The 14,650-nt window shown below is 39.4% G+C and overlaps 2 protein-coding genes across 10 annotated transcripts in view; one reads left to right on the top strand and one right to left on the bottom strand.

Moving 5' to 3' along the window:
• The window catches only part of LOC119010358 (beta-galactosidase-1-like protein 2), a 25,341-nt gene extending 19,939 nt beyond the window's left edge, over positions 1-5,402 (bottom strand). Inside the window, exons 1-7 of the mRNA XM_037082454.1 lie at positions 5,270-5,402; positions 3,447-3,632; positions 3,075-3,143; positions 2,510-2,605; positions 1,576-1,684; positions 626-718; positions 371-452 (exon numbers count right to left, since the gene is read on the bottom strand). Of these exons, the coding sequence (XP_036938349.1) occupies positions 371-452; positions 626-718; positions 1,576-1,684; positions 2,510-2,605; positions 3,075-3,143; positions 3,447-3,632; positions 5,270-5,367 (733 nt within the window). The 5' untranslated portion in view covers positions 5,368-5,402. The remainder of the gene's footprint in view (positions 1-370; positions 453-625; positions 719-1,575; positions 1,685-2,509; positions 2,606-3,074; positions 3,144-3,446; positions 3,633-5,269) is intronic.
• On the top strand, positions 4,725-14,650 carry glb1l2 (galactosidase beta 1 like 2). Of its 9 annotated transcripts, none has more exons than XM_037082393.1 (20): positions 4,725-4,985; positions 7,497-7,557; positions 7,876-8,061; positions 8,281-8,349; positions 8,468-8,563; positions 8,645-8,753; positions 8,880-8,972; positions 9,067-9,148; positions 9,969-10,033; positions 10,267-10,351; positions 10,667-10,804; positions 10,901-10,981; positions 11,156-11,262; positions 11,688-11,834; positions 11,950-12,021; positions 12,790-12,868; positions 13,190-13,277; positions 13,582-13,696; positions 14,045-14,194; positions 14,288-14,650. In XM_037082393.1, the coding sequence occupies exons 1-20, from the start codon at positions 4,976-4,978 to the stop codon at positions 14,396-14,398; spliced, it is 1,944 nt and encodes a 647-aa protein (XP_036938288.1). In that variant the 5' UTR covers positions 4,725-4,975; the 3' UTR covers positions 14,399-14,650. The 9 variants fall into 9 exon arrangements, with proteins under 9 accessions (XP_036938288.1, XP_036938269.1, XP_036938278.1 ...); XM_037082374.1 differs by having other exon boundaries at positions 4,951-5,034; XM_037082383.1 differs by having other exon boundaries at positions 4,954-5,034; positions 14,048-14,194.

Raw genomic sequence — 14,650 nt, 5'->3', positions numbered from 1 at the left:
GAGGATGAGGATGAGGATGATGTCATGGTTTGCAGTGATAATAAAAGCAAATATACTGTGAATAAACAACCTTGTTGTGGCTTTAAAACAATGTATGTGCATTTACAAAACAGGTCTGTCAACGAAAACATTTAAGACTTCTACTTGCCATTTCATGTTTGTGCCAGAGTACATGAAAAAAAAATAACAACTTTCTGGTACAACACAGAATCCTTTGTGTGTAAACTGTAGTTCTGAACTGCAGCTGCCTGACACCGGGCTCACACCTCTTTGTTGCGCACACCAACCACCATACTGTATATACGTGCGTGTTTGTTTGGATGTGTGTGTATGCTCCGTCTTGTTTGTCTGACAGCCCATCCGACAATACCTCCTTTCACTCCTCCAAGCTTTAGTCCGTCCTTGTTGTCTGAGGTCAGCAGCAGCTCTGTGACGCCCCTTGATAATAATGCCTGGAAAAAAAGGGGGATTACTGAGGCAACAAAACTAAACAGTGGAGGTTTTTTTCTGAAATGTTGTTGATTTTTCCTTGACAGACAGTCAAAATAAGAGCAGGTGAGGAAAGGACAGCAGAGGGAACAAGGTAAATAAAACAAGTAAATTTAAAATGTGAATTGTTTCTTACCTCCTTGACGAAAGCCATGTACTCTTCATCTTGGGCATATGCGCCATATTCATTCTCCACTTGAACTGCGATAATTGGGCCCCCCTTGGAGTACTGTGCATTAATTAGCAAGTAAATAGAGGACAGTTATTAGGACCTGGCACCAGTTCTTGACTATCCCTACCCTCAATACAGCTGAATATTTAAAACACTGTAAAATGGAAATCAGAACATGATCATTGATGCATGCAGCTGGTAAAAAGTAAGGCTCGGAGGACACGAGTTTGAGGCGTGTATGGTGCATTGCATTGCCAACAATGGTAAAACAGCAGCTAATTATTGCAGTATTTTTGGGAGGCGGTAACAAAAGATGATTGTGAGTATTCTATCATGAAAATAATCTGGGACTGAATAACTTTTTAATCACATGCATGCTGAAAGGTCCTATATTGTTCTTATTTGCAGGTTCAAACTTTTATTTTGGGTGTCAAGTAGAAAACAATAACTTGCTTTAATGTTGAAAAACAATTTGGTTTTCACATTCTGTCCTTTTATTTGTCCTTGTCTGACTGCTTTGTTTAAGCTCCTGTCTCACCTCCACCTGAACAGCCCAGTCTGCTCTGATTGGTCAACTTTTACAGGCCTGAGCGAGCACTGCCCATTGTGTTTCTGCCTCAGCTCTGCTGGGGTTTTTGCAACCACCACTTTGCTGGGGACATAGCCAAAGGCAGTGACTATATAGTTTCTACATCACAAAGTTACAAGTGCTTTGATAACGTTAACAGTATTTAATAAGCAGCTGGACCTCCTTTAAAATATAAAAAGATAAGAAATCTCACTTTCTACAATATGGGAACTTTAAAAGATGAACTGACATGGGTCTGAATACATGAAACAAAGAAAACAAGAATATCTCAGTGTGTGCATCAGTGAAGTTACTTTTTGAAATGCCTTGCTAAAATGGAAAGTACCTGATGTGGAACAACTTTCTTAATGAGCTGATTAAAGAAGGAGTTGACCGCTTCAGTGAACCCCGGGTAGGTTGTCCTCAGTTTCATGTTTGAATCCCGTAGCAGCCAACTGAAAAGAAAATAACCACATCTTTAAAGTGCTCCAAAACAGTAACATACGAGTTCTTCAAAGTGCTGTGCTGTGAACTCTCTTTAGGTTTTTAGCTATCAAAGATAATCGCACCAACCTAAGCATGACTATCATAAAATGTGTTGCAGGGGAAGTCATGCTTCACTGCGTGCCCTGAGAAACACTCTGTTTTGATGATTATCAAATAAATATTACCTCAACCTCACAATGCCTGAAGGGAAAACGACTCCAAAAATACCTACTTCCAGTCTCTTTCCCTCAAACACTATCTGTTCACATCTATTTTGACTACAGAATTAAGTGAATTCATCCTTTCAGGGAGATATGCCTGTCAGATGTAATTATTCTTCTCTCTAATACCTCCCCAAAAGTCTGCTAAATCATCACTGGCTTTCATGTGAGCAACATTGGTGGTTAACTTATATGACGTGTTGATGTCTACTATGTATAAAGCCCTGATGTCTTTGTGTTACGTATGTGCAACGCTGTGAAGTGGTACAGTCTCACCGAGACAAATTCTTAGCTAGACTCCCGGTAAAACTGGCCAAACGGATGGCAGAGACAGCATGCTTGAAATAATTTAAGTAACTAAATTGCGACTTCTCTCTGAGAGATGAATGGATTTAGCCTGCAGCAAAGACAAAGCTTACAAACAGATTACCTGACTGAACAATTCATTTCCAAGCCAATTTAAGGGATTAATTTAGCACCCCACTGGCTATTTTTAAATATTTCATTACCATGTTACTATGCCTGTAAGAAATCTGCAAAGGTAACACTTAATTGTGGCCCTGCTATTTTTACCTGGGAAGTCCTCCTAAATCCCACTCGGAACAGATGTACGGCCCAGGACGGAGAATCACCCAGAGGCCCAGGCTGGCTGCAAGGCGGAGGTAGGCTCTAAGAGAAGGATAGAAGATGTGAAAAAAGGTGCTGTCAACAAGGTCCGTTTATTATCAGTATAGTTGAAATGTTTAATGTAGCAGATATAAAGAAGTGACAGATAACCATTCTCCATTCAAAATGAAGCAGATGTTCAATTGCAAATCATATGAATTTATCTTTAACTCTCACTCTATTTATTCATGTATTTATTTATTCATTTTCAGTTCATATTTTTTATTTTCCTTGCACTAGACTTGACAGCAAGCATTACATTTGATGAATCTACACCCTTGTAGTCAATAAATTAATAATCATTAATACTGACTGACTGAGCGCACAACTAATTAATTAATTTCTTCAGGGTAAATGTACACCTTCTCAGCAGGATCACATGATTCAGGACTGTGGAGAACTGAGCCCTTCTGCAGTGCAACAGTGCCATCTGCAGGGGTCACCGGCTCTCCAACAGAGTGTAACTCCTTACTCTAAATCCAGCTCGTCCTCAAAGTTGAACACCCCTCGCTCAGGCTCATGCAAGTTCCACGGCACATACCTGAAAAAAAGGAATAAAAGGGAATTTTCTAGTGTGCTTTTCAGTGCTGTATCATAGTTAATGTTACTCATTTTAAGCCTGTGATCATTTCTTGAGAAATCAACTACAATGTCCACCTGTTTTCTTACTAAAGCATTTTATAAAAAACTGTGACTCAGGATTTTTGTCAGCTTTACTTTGCTTTACTCAGATTTTGTTTGAGCTGTGTAATTATCATTTCCAGTCAAACAACTATCTGACACTGTTCACTCTGGTGCCTTAAGCTATAAGGAACCAGTTCTAAGTTGAGGCTAGGCAACCTACGTCGTGAGAGTATTGAGGCCACAGGCCTTCATCTTCAGCAGACGGTCCTCCCAGTAGGCTCTGGGGACTCGGAAGTAATGGATGGAGCCCCCCAGGATGCGGAAGGGTTTTCTCTCCAGAGTGAACTGAGACGAGTTGGCCCTCAGACCCTCCACGCGGCTCATTCTTCTTCCTACTGGACGACTCCTAGGGGCAATACCAATAGAGAAAAGAAATAGTGCAACTGGAAAAAAAATGCTTTAAAGACATTTAAGGCGTGTTTCTCCCGTGAGAGGTCAGCTCAGGCGTTAATATTTTAGCCTTGTTGCACTTGTTAGGAAAACCCCTTCATGTAAATCATAGTGATAAAAGGTAGAACATATCATAGGTGTGACATTCACATGTGATCTCTTCATTTGAATGTACTGTAATCACATCAGTAGATGCAAATGCTAACTATGTGTTCTTGGACATTCAGCATGAAGGTATAACAATGAGCAGTGGTGGAATTCAGCTAACTACATATACTCAAGTAGTACTGCCACTTTGTACTTCTACTCCACTACGTTTCAGAGGTTAAGACTGTACACTGTACTTTATCTGGCAGCTTGACTTACTAGCTATAAATATGAACATATGAATAGTTAATAAAATATGATGTTTTTGTTTTAAGGTAAACTTCCCAGACATGTATACAAGTACACCTGTAATAATTAGTCAGTTGACAGAGAATTCATTTGCAGATATTTTGATAATCAAGTAGATTCCTTTTTCATGATTTCAAGCTGCTTTAAGGTGAGGATTTGCTGACTTTCTTTTTTAATCGTTTTCATCATCTGTGTGTATCTTTTAATAAAGTTTCACTTTGGGTTCTGAATAACTTTGACAGCTTTTGCAGAGTCCTGAACATAATAATTAAAAATGAGTCAACCCCAAACCAGCAAGAACAATAAAAATCCTGCTTCTACATTAACGCATGAGTAATAATAATTAATCAGCATAACAGAGGAACAGCAGGGTCCATTGTTTCTACTTATATGCCTCTATCTTTATAATTAAAGTACATTTTCCTACATACTTTTACTTAAAGGTGCACTGCGTAGTTTGGGGGAAGAATGAGGAGAGAAAGCTCTTCACTGACTGTTTTTTTTATGTATAAACCAAATAAACAAACTCTATTTGTTTTCATGACTGAGTAAAAAAAAATAATAATAAAAAAACTGATCTTAAAGGGCAACACTGTCTTAGTCTGTTTATATGTGGCAGACCCTGCCACCTTTCCAGCTTCAAACAGTCTTCTGTGGACCTGTATGAGAACAGCTTGTTTTTGTTCAGTTATGGAAAACATAAATATTTCTGAGTTGATATTATTACACGGCTCTGAATTTGTTTATGCAAAACTACACAGTGCCCCTTTATGTTACCTGCTCAGTACTCGTAGCAGAGAATAGTTTACAGTGTGTTTTTTTTTTTTTTTAACCTCCGAACGCGTACAGGATCTGCTGTACGTCACTGCACAAGGATGTGCGCAGGGCACACTGAGGTCGAGCATGGTGACAGGTAACGAGTTACGTGTAGTCTAGTTCAATGTCCACACACGGGGCAACAGGTAAGCGAGGTGACACTTCACTGTGCGAGTGTTTACAAGGAAACTGTCCCGAACACAGACGGTGCAAGCGGGAGGCAGGAAGTGTGGAGAAACAAACACACGACTGTGTACTTGTTGTCAGTGTCGGTGGGCGGGCGGCTCATCTCCATGCATGACTCGTATTAGAGCTGTTAAGTCTAACATGTCTTCCCCCGTGCACCGAGACCCCTGTTAGCTCGTCAAGTGTTTCTCTTACCTTGTCAGCTGATAAGCAAGCACCGCTCCGATAGCCAAACACAGCAGGAGCGAGTACCTTTTTTTAAGGGACAGACGACGACAGAGCAGGCTTTCCATCGGTCGACGACGTGACCAGCCGCTAACTCTGCTCCGCTGTTAACCCTCGGTCTGTACTGTTGAATATTCCTGCTGTACCAGTAAGTTACCAGTCGGTCCAGTTTGTCATCATGCCACGAATGATCGGTTAACGAGCGAGGCTACCCCATGTTCACAAAGCACTGGTAGCCTGTGTTGTAAGGTTTCCTTCCTGGTGTCATACCTTTAAAAAAAAATGGATAAATTAAACGTAGTTTTCTCTTCTCTTTGGCTGTTAGTATCAGAAGACAGCAGCAGTTCATGGAGTTATCTCCAACACACAAACTGTACCACTGTCCGCACGCAGGGACCGTCACACAGTTACACTGCATGATAAAAACGCAAAACCACAAGGTCCCTAGATGTAAATTACCTTAAAGAAATGATTACAGTGAAACGATTAATTCCCTCCAACAAGAGACGTGTCACCTCCAGACATGTTCCTCCTATGAATGTCGTGAATCTAACAATATGAAGGATTTTTACTCCCCAAAACATCCTGATGTGCTGGCTGGCACCTTACATTACAGCCACTGCCATCAGTGTATGAATACTAGAGTACTGTAAGTTGCTTTGGACAAAATAGTCTTTTTAAATGCAAGTGAATTTATTTCTTCAAGATCCATACTTTCAGTACAGTTGTCCTCCAGCTCCATTTAAGTGTCTTCCTTTTGAGGCTTTTCCATACATGTGGACTCAGCACGTCAGCCTGTAAGTGCCAATGGAAAAGCCCCGTCCTTTTTTGCACATTTGGGCAAATAGAAAAGCATACAGTAAAGAGGGCCATAGTCAAGCCCAACCCTCCTGGTGGACCTGATTGGGACCTTAATTCACATGAGCTGTGCCATGAATTACTCATATGATGTATGTCTGTTTAAAAAGTCAAGACAGTCGCAGTTTGTTGTAAATAAAGGAAAACATCATCTAGTTTTGTGTGAAACCACTCAGTGAACAACATAGTCTCGCTCAAACGTTCCACTAGCACAGTTTGATCACAATGGTCAACGTTTCGTCACAGAAAAGGTATAAAAAAAGGTGAAAACCACAACAAATCTGTTCATATTGACAACCGTTAGTCTTTTTCATGAGCAAACCAATATACAGGACCGACCTTTGATTATCTTTAATACTAGCAAACATCAATTGTTTACATGTTTTTAAAAATATATTTGTCCTTATCCATTCGCTACTATGCGTATTTTTTCTGAAATAAGGTCTCATGAGGGAAACCATAATAGAATGTGGTTTTGTATGGGAATTGTTCCAGTGGTATACAAAATATAACCACCAATGTGCAAGAATGTCTCAATTTTCATGCCATGTAATATCTATTTTCGAAATGCACTGCCACACAACTTAAGAACACCTCCCGCTCCTCTCAGGTTTGATATTATCTGACTGAAACTTGTTTGTTTTTGGGATTAGTAATGAGGATAGAACAATGTCAAAAAGCAACTGAGAACACTGGAACTACACATCAATGATCTCTTCTGCTTTGTAGTGCATTTCCGAAAAGCACTCCTGTTAAATATTGGTTTTCTTTAATATTTCTTTTTCTACATTTAAAAAGTACAATTTACAGTTTGAACTACGAGTATTATGATAGGTGTTGTTTTACAGCTCTGATGAGAATTTATGCAATAGTGTGTCTGTATTTACATTAACATATCAGAAAATGTACATTTGCAAGTACATAACCTGTATGACATGTAACCGTTGGTCCAGTTGGTCTAAAATTTGTTGTGGTGTTTTTTTGGTATTGACATTTTATCTCATCAGTGATGATCAGTGAAAATGTTAATGTGCTTTGAGAGGCAGTGAAGAATAAACACCTCAACTACCCTGACAGAGACACAGAGGCCTAATAATATGACATTGCACTTTAACATATTACTATTCACACACAATCCCTCATCAGTAGGATTCTAATTATTTGTAGAGCCACTACAGGGTATCTGTGCATTTTTTATGTAAACTATAGTATCACTGTGAACAATGTAACACCTCCCTGCTGTGACTGAGCACTACTGAGAGACAGAGGGAGAGAGGGAGCGAGACAGAGCACAATTATATTTTTGTTCTGAAACAACAATGGTTTCCCTTATCCACAGCGTTCGAGGCCTCCCAGCACCATCCTCCCTTCAAATGCACCCTCACAAGCTCAGCATCAAGGTACAGCTGTGACAATGTTTTCTATATGATTGGGATATTCAGTTAATTAGCATTTGGGACTTTTTCTCGGTAAGTTTTTACTTTTATCTTGCTCATATATCATTTATTGTGTGTACGTCATATTCATAATAGACTATGAACAACATATCAAATGCATAATTTAATAGCTTACTATTTGTTATATATACTTTTCATTACAGATGTGACAACATGTTAAAATGTTTCTGTTAACCTTTGAATTGTATTACCCATCACATATGACCTGCTTGAGAAGGAGGATTTTTTTTCCCCCATTATGTCTAACTTTTTCCACACCAGACATCACCCTGAAGTGAGAAGAATGAGTCGTGCAGAGGGTCTAAGGGCCAACTCGTCTCAGTTCACTCTGGAGGGAGCGCCCTTCCTCATCCTAGGTGGCTCCATCCATTACTTCCGAGTCCCCAGAGCCTACTGGGAGGACCGTCTGCTGAAGATGAAGGCCTGTGGCCTCAATACTCTCACAACGTAGGTTCCCACTGCAACTTGACAACTTGACTGAGCAGGATTTTCACTGCTTTTTGCTGCAGAAGGTCAAAACACATATCAGATTATGTTGAATGTGTCTGTGTAAAATGCAGTGATGAAACGGTTCATCATAAAATGCAACAGAAGGATTGCATGGGCCACCGGAGCAGAATATAACTTATAAGCTACAAAGAATTGTTTTCTTGTTCACTTTTTCAGATATGTGCCGTGGAATCTGCACGAGCCGGAGAGAGGAACATTCAACTTTCAGGACCAGTTGGACCTGAAGTACAGCTTTCAAACTCTTTCTCCCTCTATTTGTAGTTTGTTTAATGTTTCTGAAAGACATGCAGATTAGTTCATATATAATTTCTTAAACAAAGCAGAAGGTGTCTGCCTTTCTCAGGGCCTATGTCACTTTGGCAGCAGAGATGGGTCTGTGGGTGATTCTGCGTCCTGGACCTTACATCTGCGCTGAATGGGACCTGGGCGGGTTGCCTAGGTAACATCCTCTGTCCATTGCTTTAAAATATCCCAATATAGAATCAGCAGGCCACCAATTGTGCTCCTGTGTTTCATTCAGCTGGTTGTTGCAAGATAAATTCATGCAGTTGAGGACAACTTATCCTGGGTTTGTCGATGCTGTCAATCTTTACTTTGACAAGCTTGTTTCTGTCATCAAACCCCTGATGGTAAGAAAAACTTAAACTTTAAAAAAAAAAAAAAAAAAAAAATTAATGTCAACATTTCCTGAAGGAATAAGTTATATTTTCAAATACAGTAAATAAATAAATAGGTTGCCTTGTTTGTTCTTTCAGTTTGAAGACGGAGGTCCAATCATTGCAGTTCAAGTGGAGAACGAGTATGGATCATATGCCAAAGATGAGAAATACATGCCGTTTATAAAGGACGTGAGTTTATTCATTTATTTTTTCATTTTTTGATACATTGTAATTTAGTTCTTCTAGCATTTTATGCAAACAATCCTTATATCTTTTCCTGCAGTGTCTCCTGTCTAGAGGAATCAAGGAGCTCCTTTTGACTTCAGATAACTGGGAAGGCTTGAGATATGGAGGGATGGAGGGGGGTAAGATAGAAGATAACTAACCCCTGAGTAAACATATATTTTAGTGTTCTTTCATTTGCCACTTAAAGTGTATCATTTCTGTAGCCCTGTCTCCTAGAGATTGCCTTTTGTAATACATTTTGAGGGAAATCTGTTGCCAGCCAAGTTATGTTCTAATAACCTTATGAGGAAACGTTGTTTATCAGCATATCCTACCGTACCAGTGAAATGTTTCTGACAATGTATTTCATTTGTTTTCTGCCAAAATATTTTGCAACACAGTATCCAGCTGAAGTGACTACAGCATTATTCAAGTTATTTTACATAATGTTTAGGCACTGGTAGCTATTAAGTAAATCAGTACTGTATAGAAATTGACATTTTGTGCCAAACCACTCTCATAAATACAAATCCCAGGTCTGTTACAGTTTGTCAGATGTAATGTAATTGCTAACCTCAAACAAATCTCAAGACATCATAGCAATGTTATGTGTTGAAAACTTGTATGTTGAGGTAATTTGTATGTAAGACTGTGACCCTACCGACCTACTGAAGTTACATAGAGCAGAAACAATTGATGTAATGTCGTAATGTTGCTTTAAATTTAGGGGAAGAAAATGTTTACTTTTAATACAAAAAAAGGCAGCAGTGAGTTTAGAGAAGGTAATTCTGAAAACAATTCAGCAGTAGGAAAAGAGATTTTCAAGGAGACACAGTTGACATTTTGAGGATATCTTTTACAAAAACAAACGTGATGTAGAGTTCACTGACACAGATGATGTTCTCTGCTTGTTTGACTGTTCCTCATTTGCTCTAAATCTTTCTGTCTCGCTTATTTCAGTTCTAAAAACAATCAACCTTCAGAGACTGTCGTTCGGCGCTATCCAGTACTTAGCTGACAAGCAGGCAAGTGGTCATAAAGGGTGGCTTTGCAGTGGGGCCTTTGGACTCACAGCTGATAGCTTCTAACAAAAAACAAACTTTATCATCCATTTCTGCTTTTGCATTTATCATACTTGAGTGTAAAAGCACTGAAAGCCCATAAGTCAGTTTTTCTTTCTCATTAAGCCTTGCTGTGCTTTTTAAACTACAGTTGACAGAAAAGATACACGTGTAATAAAGGCATGTTCTCTGTGTAGCCCCAGAAACCTCTAATGGTGATGGAGTATTGGTCTGGTTGGTTTGACGTCTGGGGAGAGCATCACCACGTATTCCACGCCGAGGGTACGGAAAAAAAACTTTTCAACCAGCATTTTTCCTCTGGGCATTTTTTTGCTGAGCACGGCTCATTTTCAGCAGCGCTCTGCATCCCCTTCGTTCGCTCACACACTTATAAGCTTCACAATGGCCAGTGTGTGATTTTGGATAGCATTTATGAAGGCAATACAGAATACATCTCATGAGTTGTCGGGTTCAGGTATCGTTCAAGGACATTTCAACCGGCACAGAGAAGCGTGACTGCCACGCTCAACAACTTACTCATTGCCGTGTATTGCTCTTTGGCTCTCTGTGCATTATTTATTATCATGTGTTTTGCAGACATGCTGGCTGTCGTGTCAGAGATCCTGGAGAGAGGTGTCTCCATTAATCTGTACATGTTCCACGGAGGAACCAGCTTTGGCTTCATGAATGGAGCGATGGACTTTGGCACCTACAAACCTCAGGTCACCAGTTACGGTTGGTTCAGAAAAACAAAAGATGTTTCAGATGCTTGATGAATGTGACTCCCTTTTACAAACGCATTGCTTCTCACTGCAAATGTTTTCACTGCAGATTACGATGCTCCACTATCAGAAGCTGGAGATTACACCCCAAAATATCAACTCTTGAGGAATTTATTCAGCCAGTACCACTGTAATTTCTTCTGAAACATCCACCTGCATGGGTTGCATTACACATTTAATGAGAAACTATGCACACCTAACAATTGATTTCATGATTCACTGAGTCCGTCAGAGTGAGCATTAATTAATAGTTGTTTTTTTTTTTTGTTTTTTTTTTTGTTTTTTTTATCAACTCTTGTTCCAGCTGAGCCTCTTCCTGAGGTGCCCTCCTCACAGAAGAAGAAAGCGTACGACCCTGTTGTCATCCAGCGACACCTGTCACTGTGGGACAGCCTGCATTTCACCGACAAGGTGAGCACCTGTCTGGTGTGACAGCTGATTACATAATCCACAGAATGGAAAATGCTGTAGTCAAACTCCATTTAGACCATACTGTCGGACAGATATAAGAGCCCTGCTGGGATGAGAGCAAATTGTGAGATGTGGTGAACCTCAGACTGAACATCTCTGTTATCAGCACGCGAGTCTGCCTCCAGGCATCTGTCTTCATGCTGAAGACAGATGCCTCACACCTAGCAACGCAACACTGGCCCTACAACAAGGTGTCAACGGTCTTACTTTTCTTTCTGGGGAATGTTCTGTGACATACTCCTTTATTTAGTGTGTCTCAGTGTCCTTTCTTCTGTGAGTTTCATCAGTGGAAATGGTCACATTTACTGATGTGTTCTGACAAATTCTTCCATGTAATGTATTAAGATGTCTGACCATTCATTCAGCCACACAGGTCAGAGAGCCCAGTGAACATGGAGAATCTCCCCGTCAACAATAACAACGGCCAGTCGTACGGTTACACGCTGTATGAGACCACCATCACCAGTGGAGGAGCCCTCAACTCCAAGAACAACGTCAGAGACAGAGCACTGGTCAGGACCCACAGACAGAAATTTAGTAGTAGTTAGTAATTTCAAAATAAATCCTCTAGTGTTAAACAAGATGGTTTAACATAATCCTGCCATTGTGACCTTTCATGTATTTTAGGTTTTTGTGGACAGGAAATGTGTCGGTAGCTTTGACTACAAGACTCAAGAGCTGACACTCCCTGATGGAAAGGTACTGACTGTTTTTTTCTGGGTCCTGAACATGACATCCATTTAAGTTAAAATCAGGTTAAGGGTGAGGGTAATCACTAAAGTACAAAGGCACATATGTTTAGATCATCTCAGAAATATTTTTTTCTAAGGAGTTTAAGATTTTGTCTTTGGAGTGAAAGGATTTTTGATACAGTATAGTAGGTTTAAGGTCACTGTTCATGCCTGTTACATCACCGTCAAAGGTATATGACTGCTGCCTAGAAAAGTGTATATTTTGCTGAGATGGTGTCCAGGTACAAGCAAGTAATTTAGAGTAAAATTAGCCCATGTTATAGCAGGATAGCGTAATACTCATTTTTAGATTTCGTATCAATAATTTAAAAACAATTAATTAAAGACATTTTAGCTGCAGAATTATGATCGAGTCAACAAAACCTGCAACCAACAGCTGGCAGTCATTACTGTGAGGTGTTGCCTCAATGTTTTCTGGCTATATCTCACTGGCTGATGGCAATGCAACACTGATTAAAATATGCACAGACTGACATATACAGTTTAATAACAATATGTTTAACTTGGAACAATTAAGTGGGCTCAACAGGAATTAGTAGAACTTACAACAAAATGTTGTTCTGAGAAACTGTACATGTCGGAGTATTCTCTGTTATTCACTGTTTTCATTTGCCATATTCAAACAAGGACAGAAATACTGGAGTGTCTTGTGGTAATCACTTTTTTGAATTGCTGAATAACTTCCAGAATGACATTCTGTTTTGTGTATGGAAAGGGAGAGAGGACGTTGAGCTTACTTGTGGAGAACTGTGGAAGAGTGAATTATGGGAAAGCTCTGGATGAACAGCGCAAAGGTAATCTAGTCATTTATCACCACCAAAGGTGTATTGCTAATGTATGCGTCAGACCTGAACCACTCATATTAAAAATTATTTCCAGACCTGAGGGAAACCATTCTTAAAATGTCCTGCCACGGTGCAGTCTGTATGATTCTATGTTAAAAAGTTTTTTAAAAGTACTAAAATGATCATCAGAATGTGAAGAAGTTTTTATGTTGTGGCACGTATGTATCGTTGCAGAGATATCTACTGAATATTGCATGCTAACCAGCTAGCCCATCACAGTCCAAAGCTCCTGTGCTGAACACCATATTTTTGTCTCATATTGTATTACAGGTATTGTGGGAGACATTCTGTTGAATCACACCCCTCTGAGAGGATTTACCACCTTCTGTTTAGATATGAAGCCAGGCTTTATGAAAAGGTTAGTTAAATGAGTTTTATTTTTCATTCTGTAAAAATGTCTAGAATACTAACCACCTTCATGGATACTAGATTGATTTGTACTGGTTGTGAATTAAAAAGCAAATTAATTTAGCTAATGTTGGTGTTTAGTGGTGTATGTATATGATTAGCTGCCTTTATGTAGACCCTGTCTCCTCATCACAAAGCGTATTAAACGTCATCATGATTTAGCCAACTCGTTATTGCCTCATAATGTCCACACTGATTTCAGTTTTAACATGAATACAGTGAGTGTTTCAAATGAAAGTTTGATCTTGTTTCAGATTAATGAGCTCTGGTCAGTGGAAGTCTGACCTCAGGTCAGCTTTCATTCCAGGATTTTTCCAGGCCAGACTGTTTGTGGATGATCCTCCCAGAGACACCTTCATCAGGCTCCCTGTGAGTAGGACAGCCAGTCATCTTTTATCATTTTAAACTGCATCTGTTAGAGCTCAGACATGGTACATACTGATATACTGTTTCTAATATTTCACATGAATCTTGATTTTTAAAGCAGTGCTTTGTATTGCATGTTTAGTAAGAGTATGTACAGCATTCTGCAGCATCCTTGTCTTTGTGTTGCATCTGTATGTATGCTTTAATTGTGAAAAAAGATATGAAAAAAAAAATGTGAAGCACCCCAGATATGATTAAAGCTTTACATTTTACTGCTCTATGTTTTTAAAGAAGTTAATTGGTAGACTCCCCAAATTGTCAATTTACTGATCACACCAGTGCATCTATCCGCAGGGTTGGGGTAAAGGAGTGGTGTTCATCAATGGGCAGAACCTTGGCCGTCACTGGTTCATCGGCCCCCAGCATTTCCTTTATCTCCCAGGAGCTTGGCTCAGAAATGGGGAGAATCAGGTAAACACCATGTGCTCGAGGTTCATGCAGGTGAAGTTTGCCTCTGCTTTCTAGTTTTGTTCCTACACAATATGTGGCAGATTTGGGTTAATAAAACACTGATTATATTCATCTTCTTTTCAGATAATTGTGTTCGAGGAGCAAAAAACGGACGACAAAATCCTGTTTTCTGAAAGTCCTGATCATGGAAAGACAATTGATGTTTACAAACTCCCCTTTTGTACACTGCTATGAAAAATATGTTGCTAGAGCGACAACACAGACTCTGACACATGGTTTATTGAAACTGGCTTTTATTGTCAATGATTTGAAGATTTATTAATATATTAATTATTTATTTGAGACGATTTTTTTTTTAAATGTATTTTCTCATTCTACAAGATTTGCTAGTGTGCATAAACAAGAAACCTCTGTCAGTAACATAACACGTATGCCATACCAGGGCATGTTGCCATTGATTCTACTGCCTTAAACTGAACAGTGCCA

Source organism: Acanthopagrus latus, chromosome 2 (assembly GCF_904848185.1).
Source record: "Acanthopagrus latus isolate v.2019 chromosome 2, fAcaLat1.1, whole genome shotgun sequence".
In the NCBI taxonomy this organism is placed as follows: domain Eukaryota; kingdom Metazoa; phylum Chordata; class Actinopteri; order Spariformes; family Sparidae; genus Acanthopagrus; species Acanthopagrus latus.
This window is presented reverse-complemented; position numbering and strand designations above follow the sequence as displayed.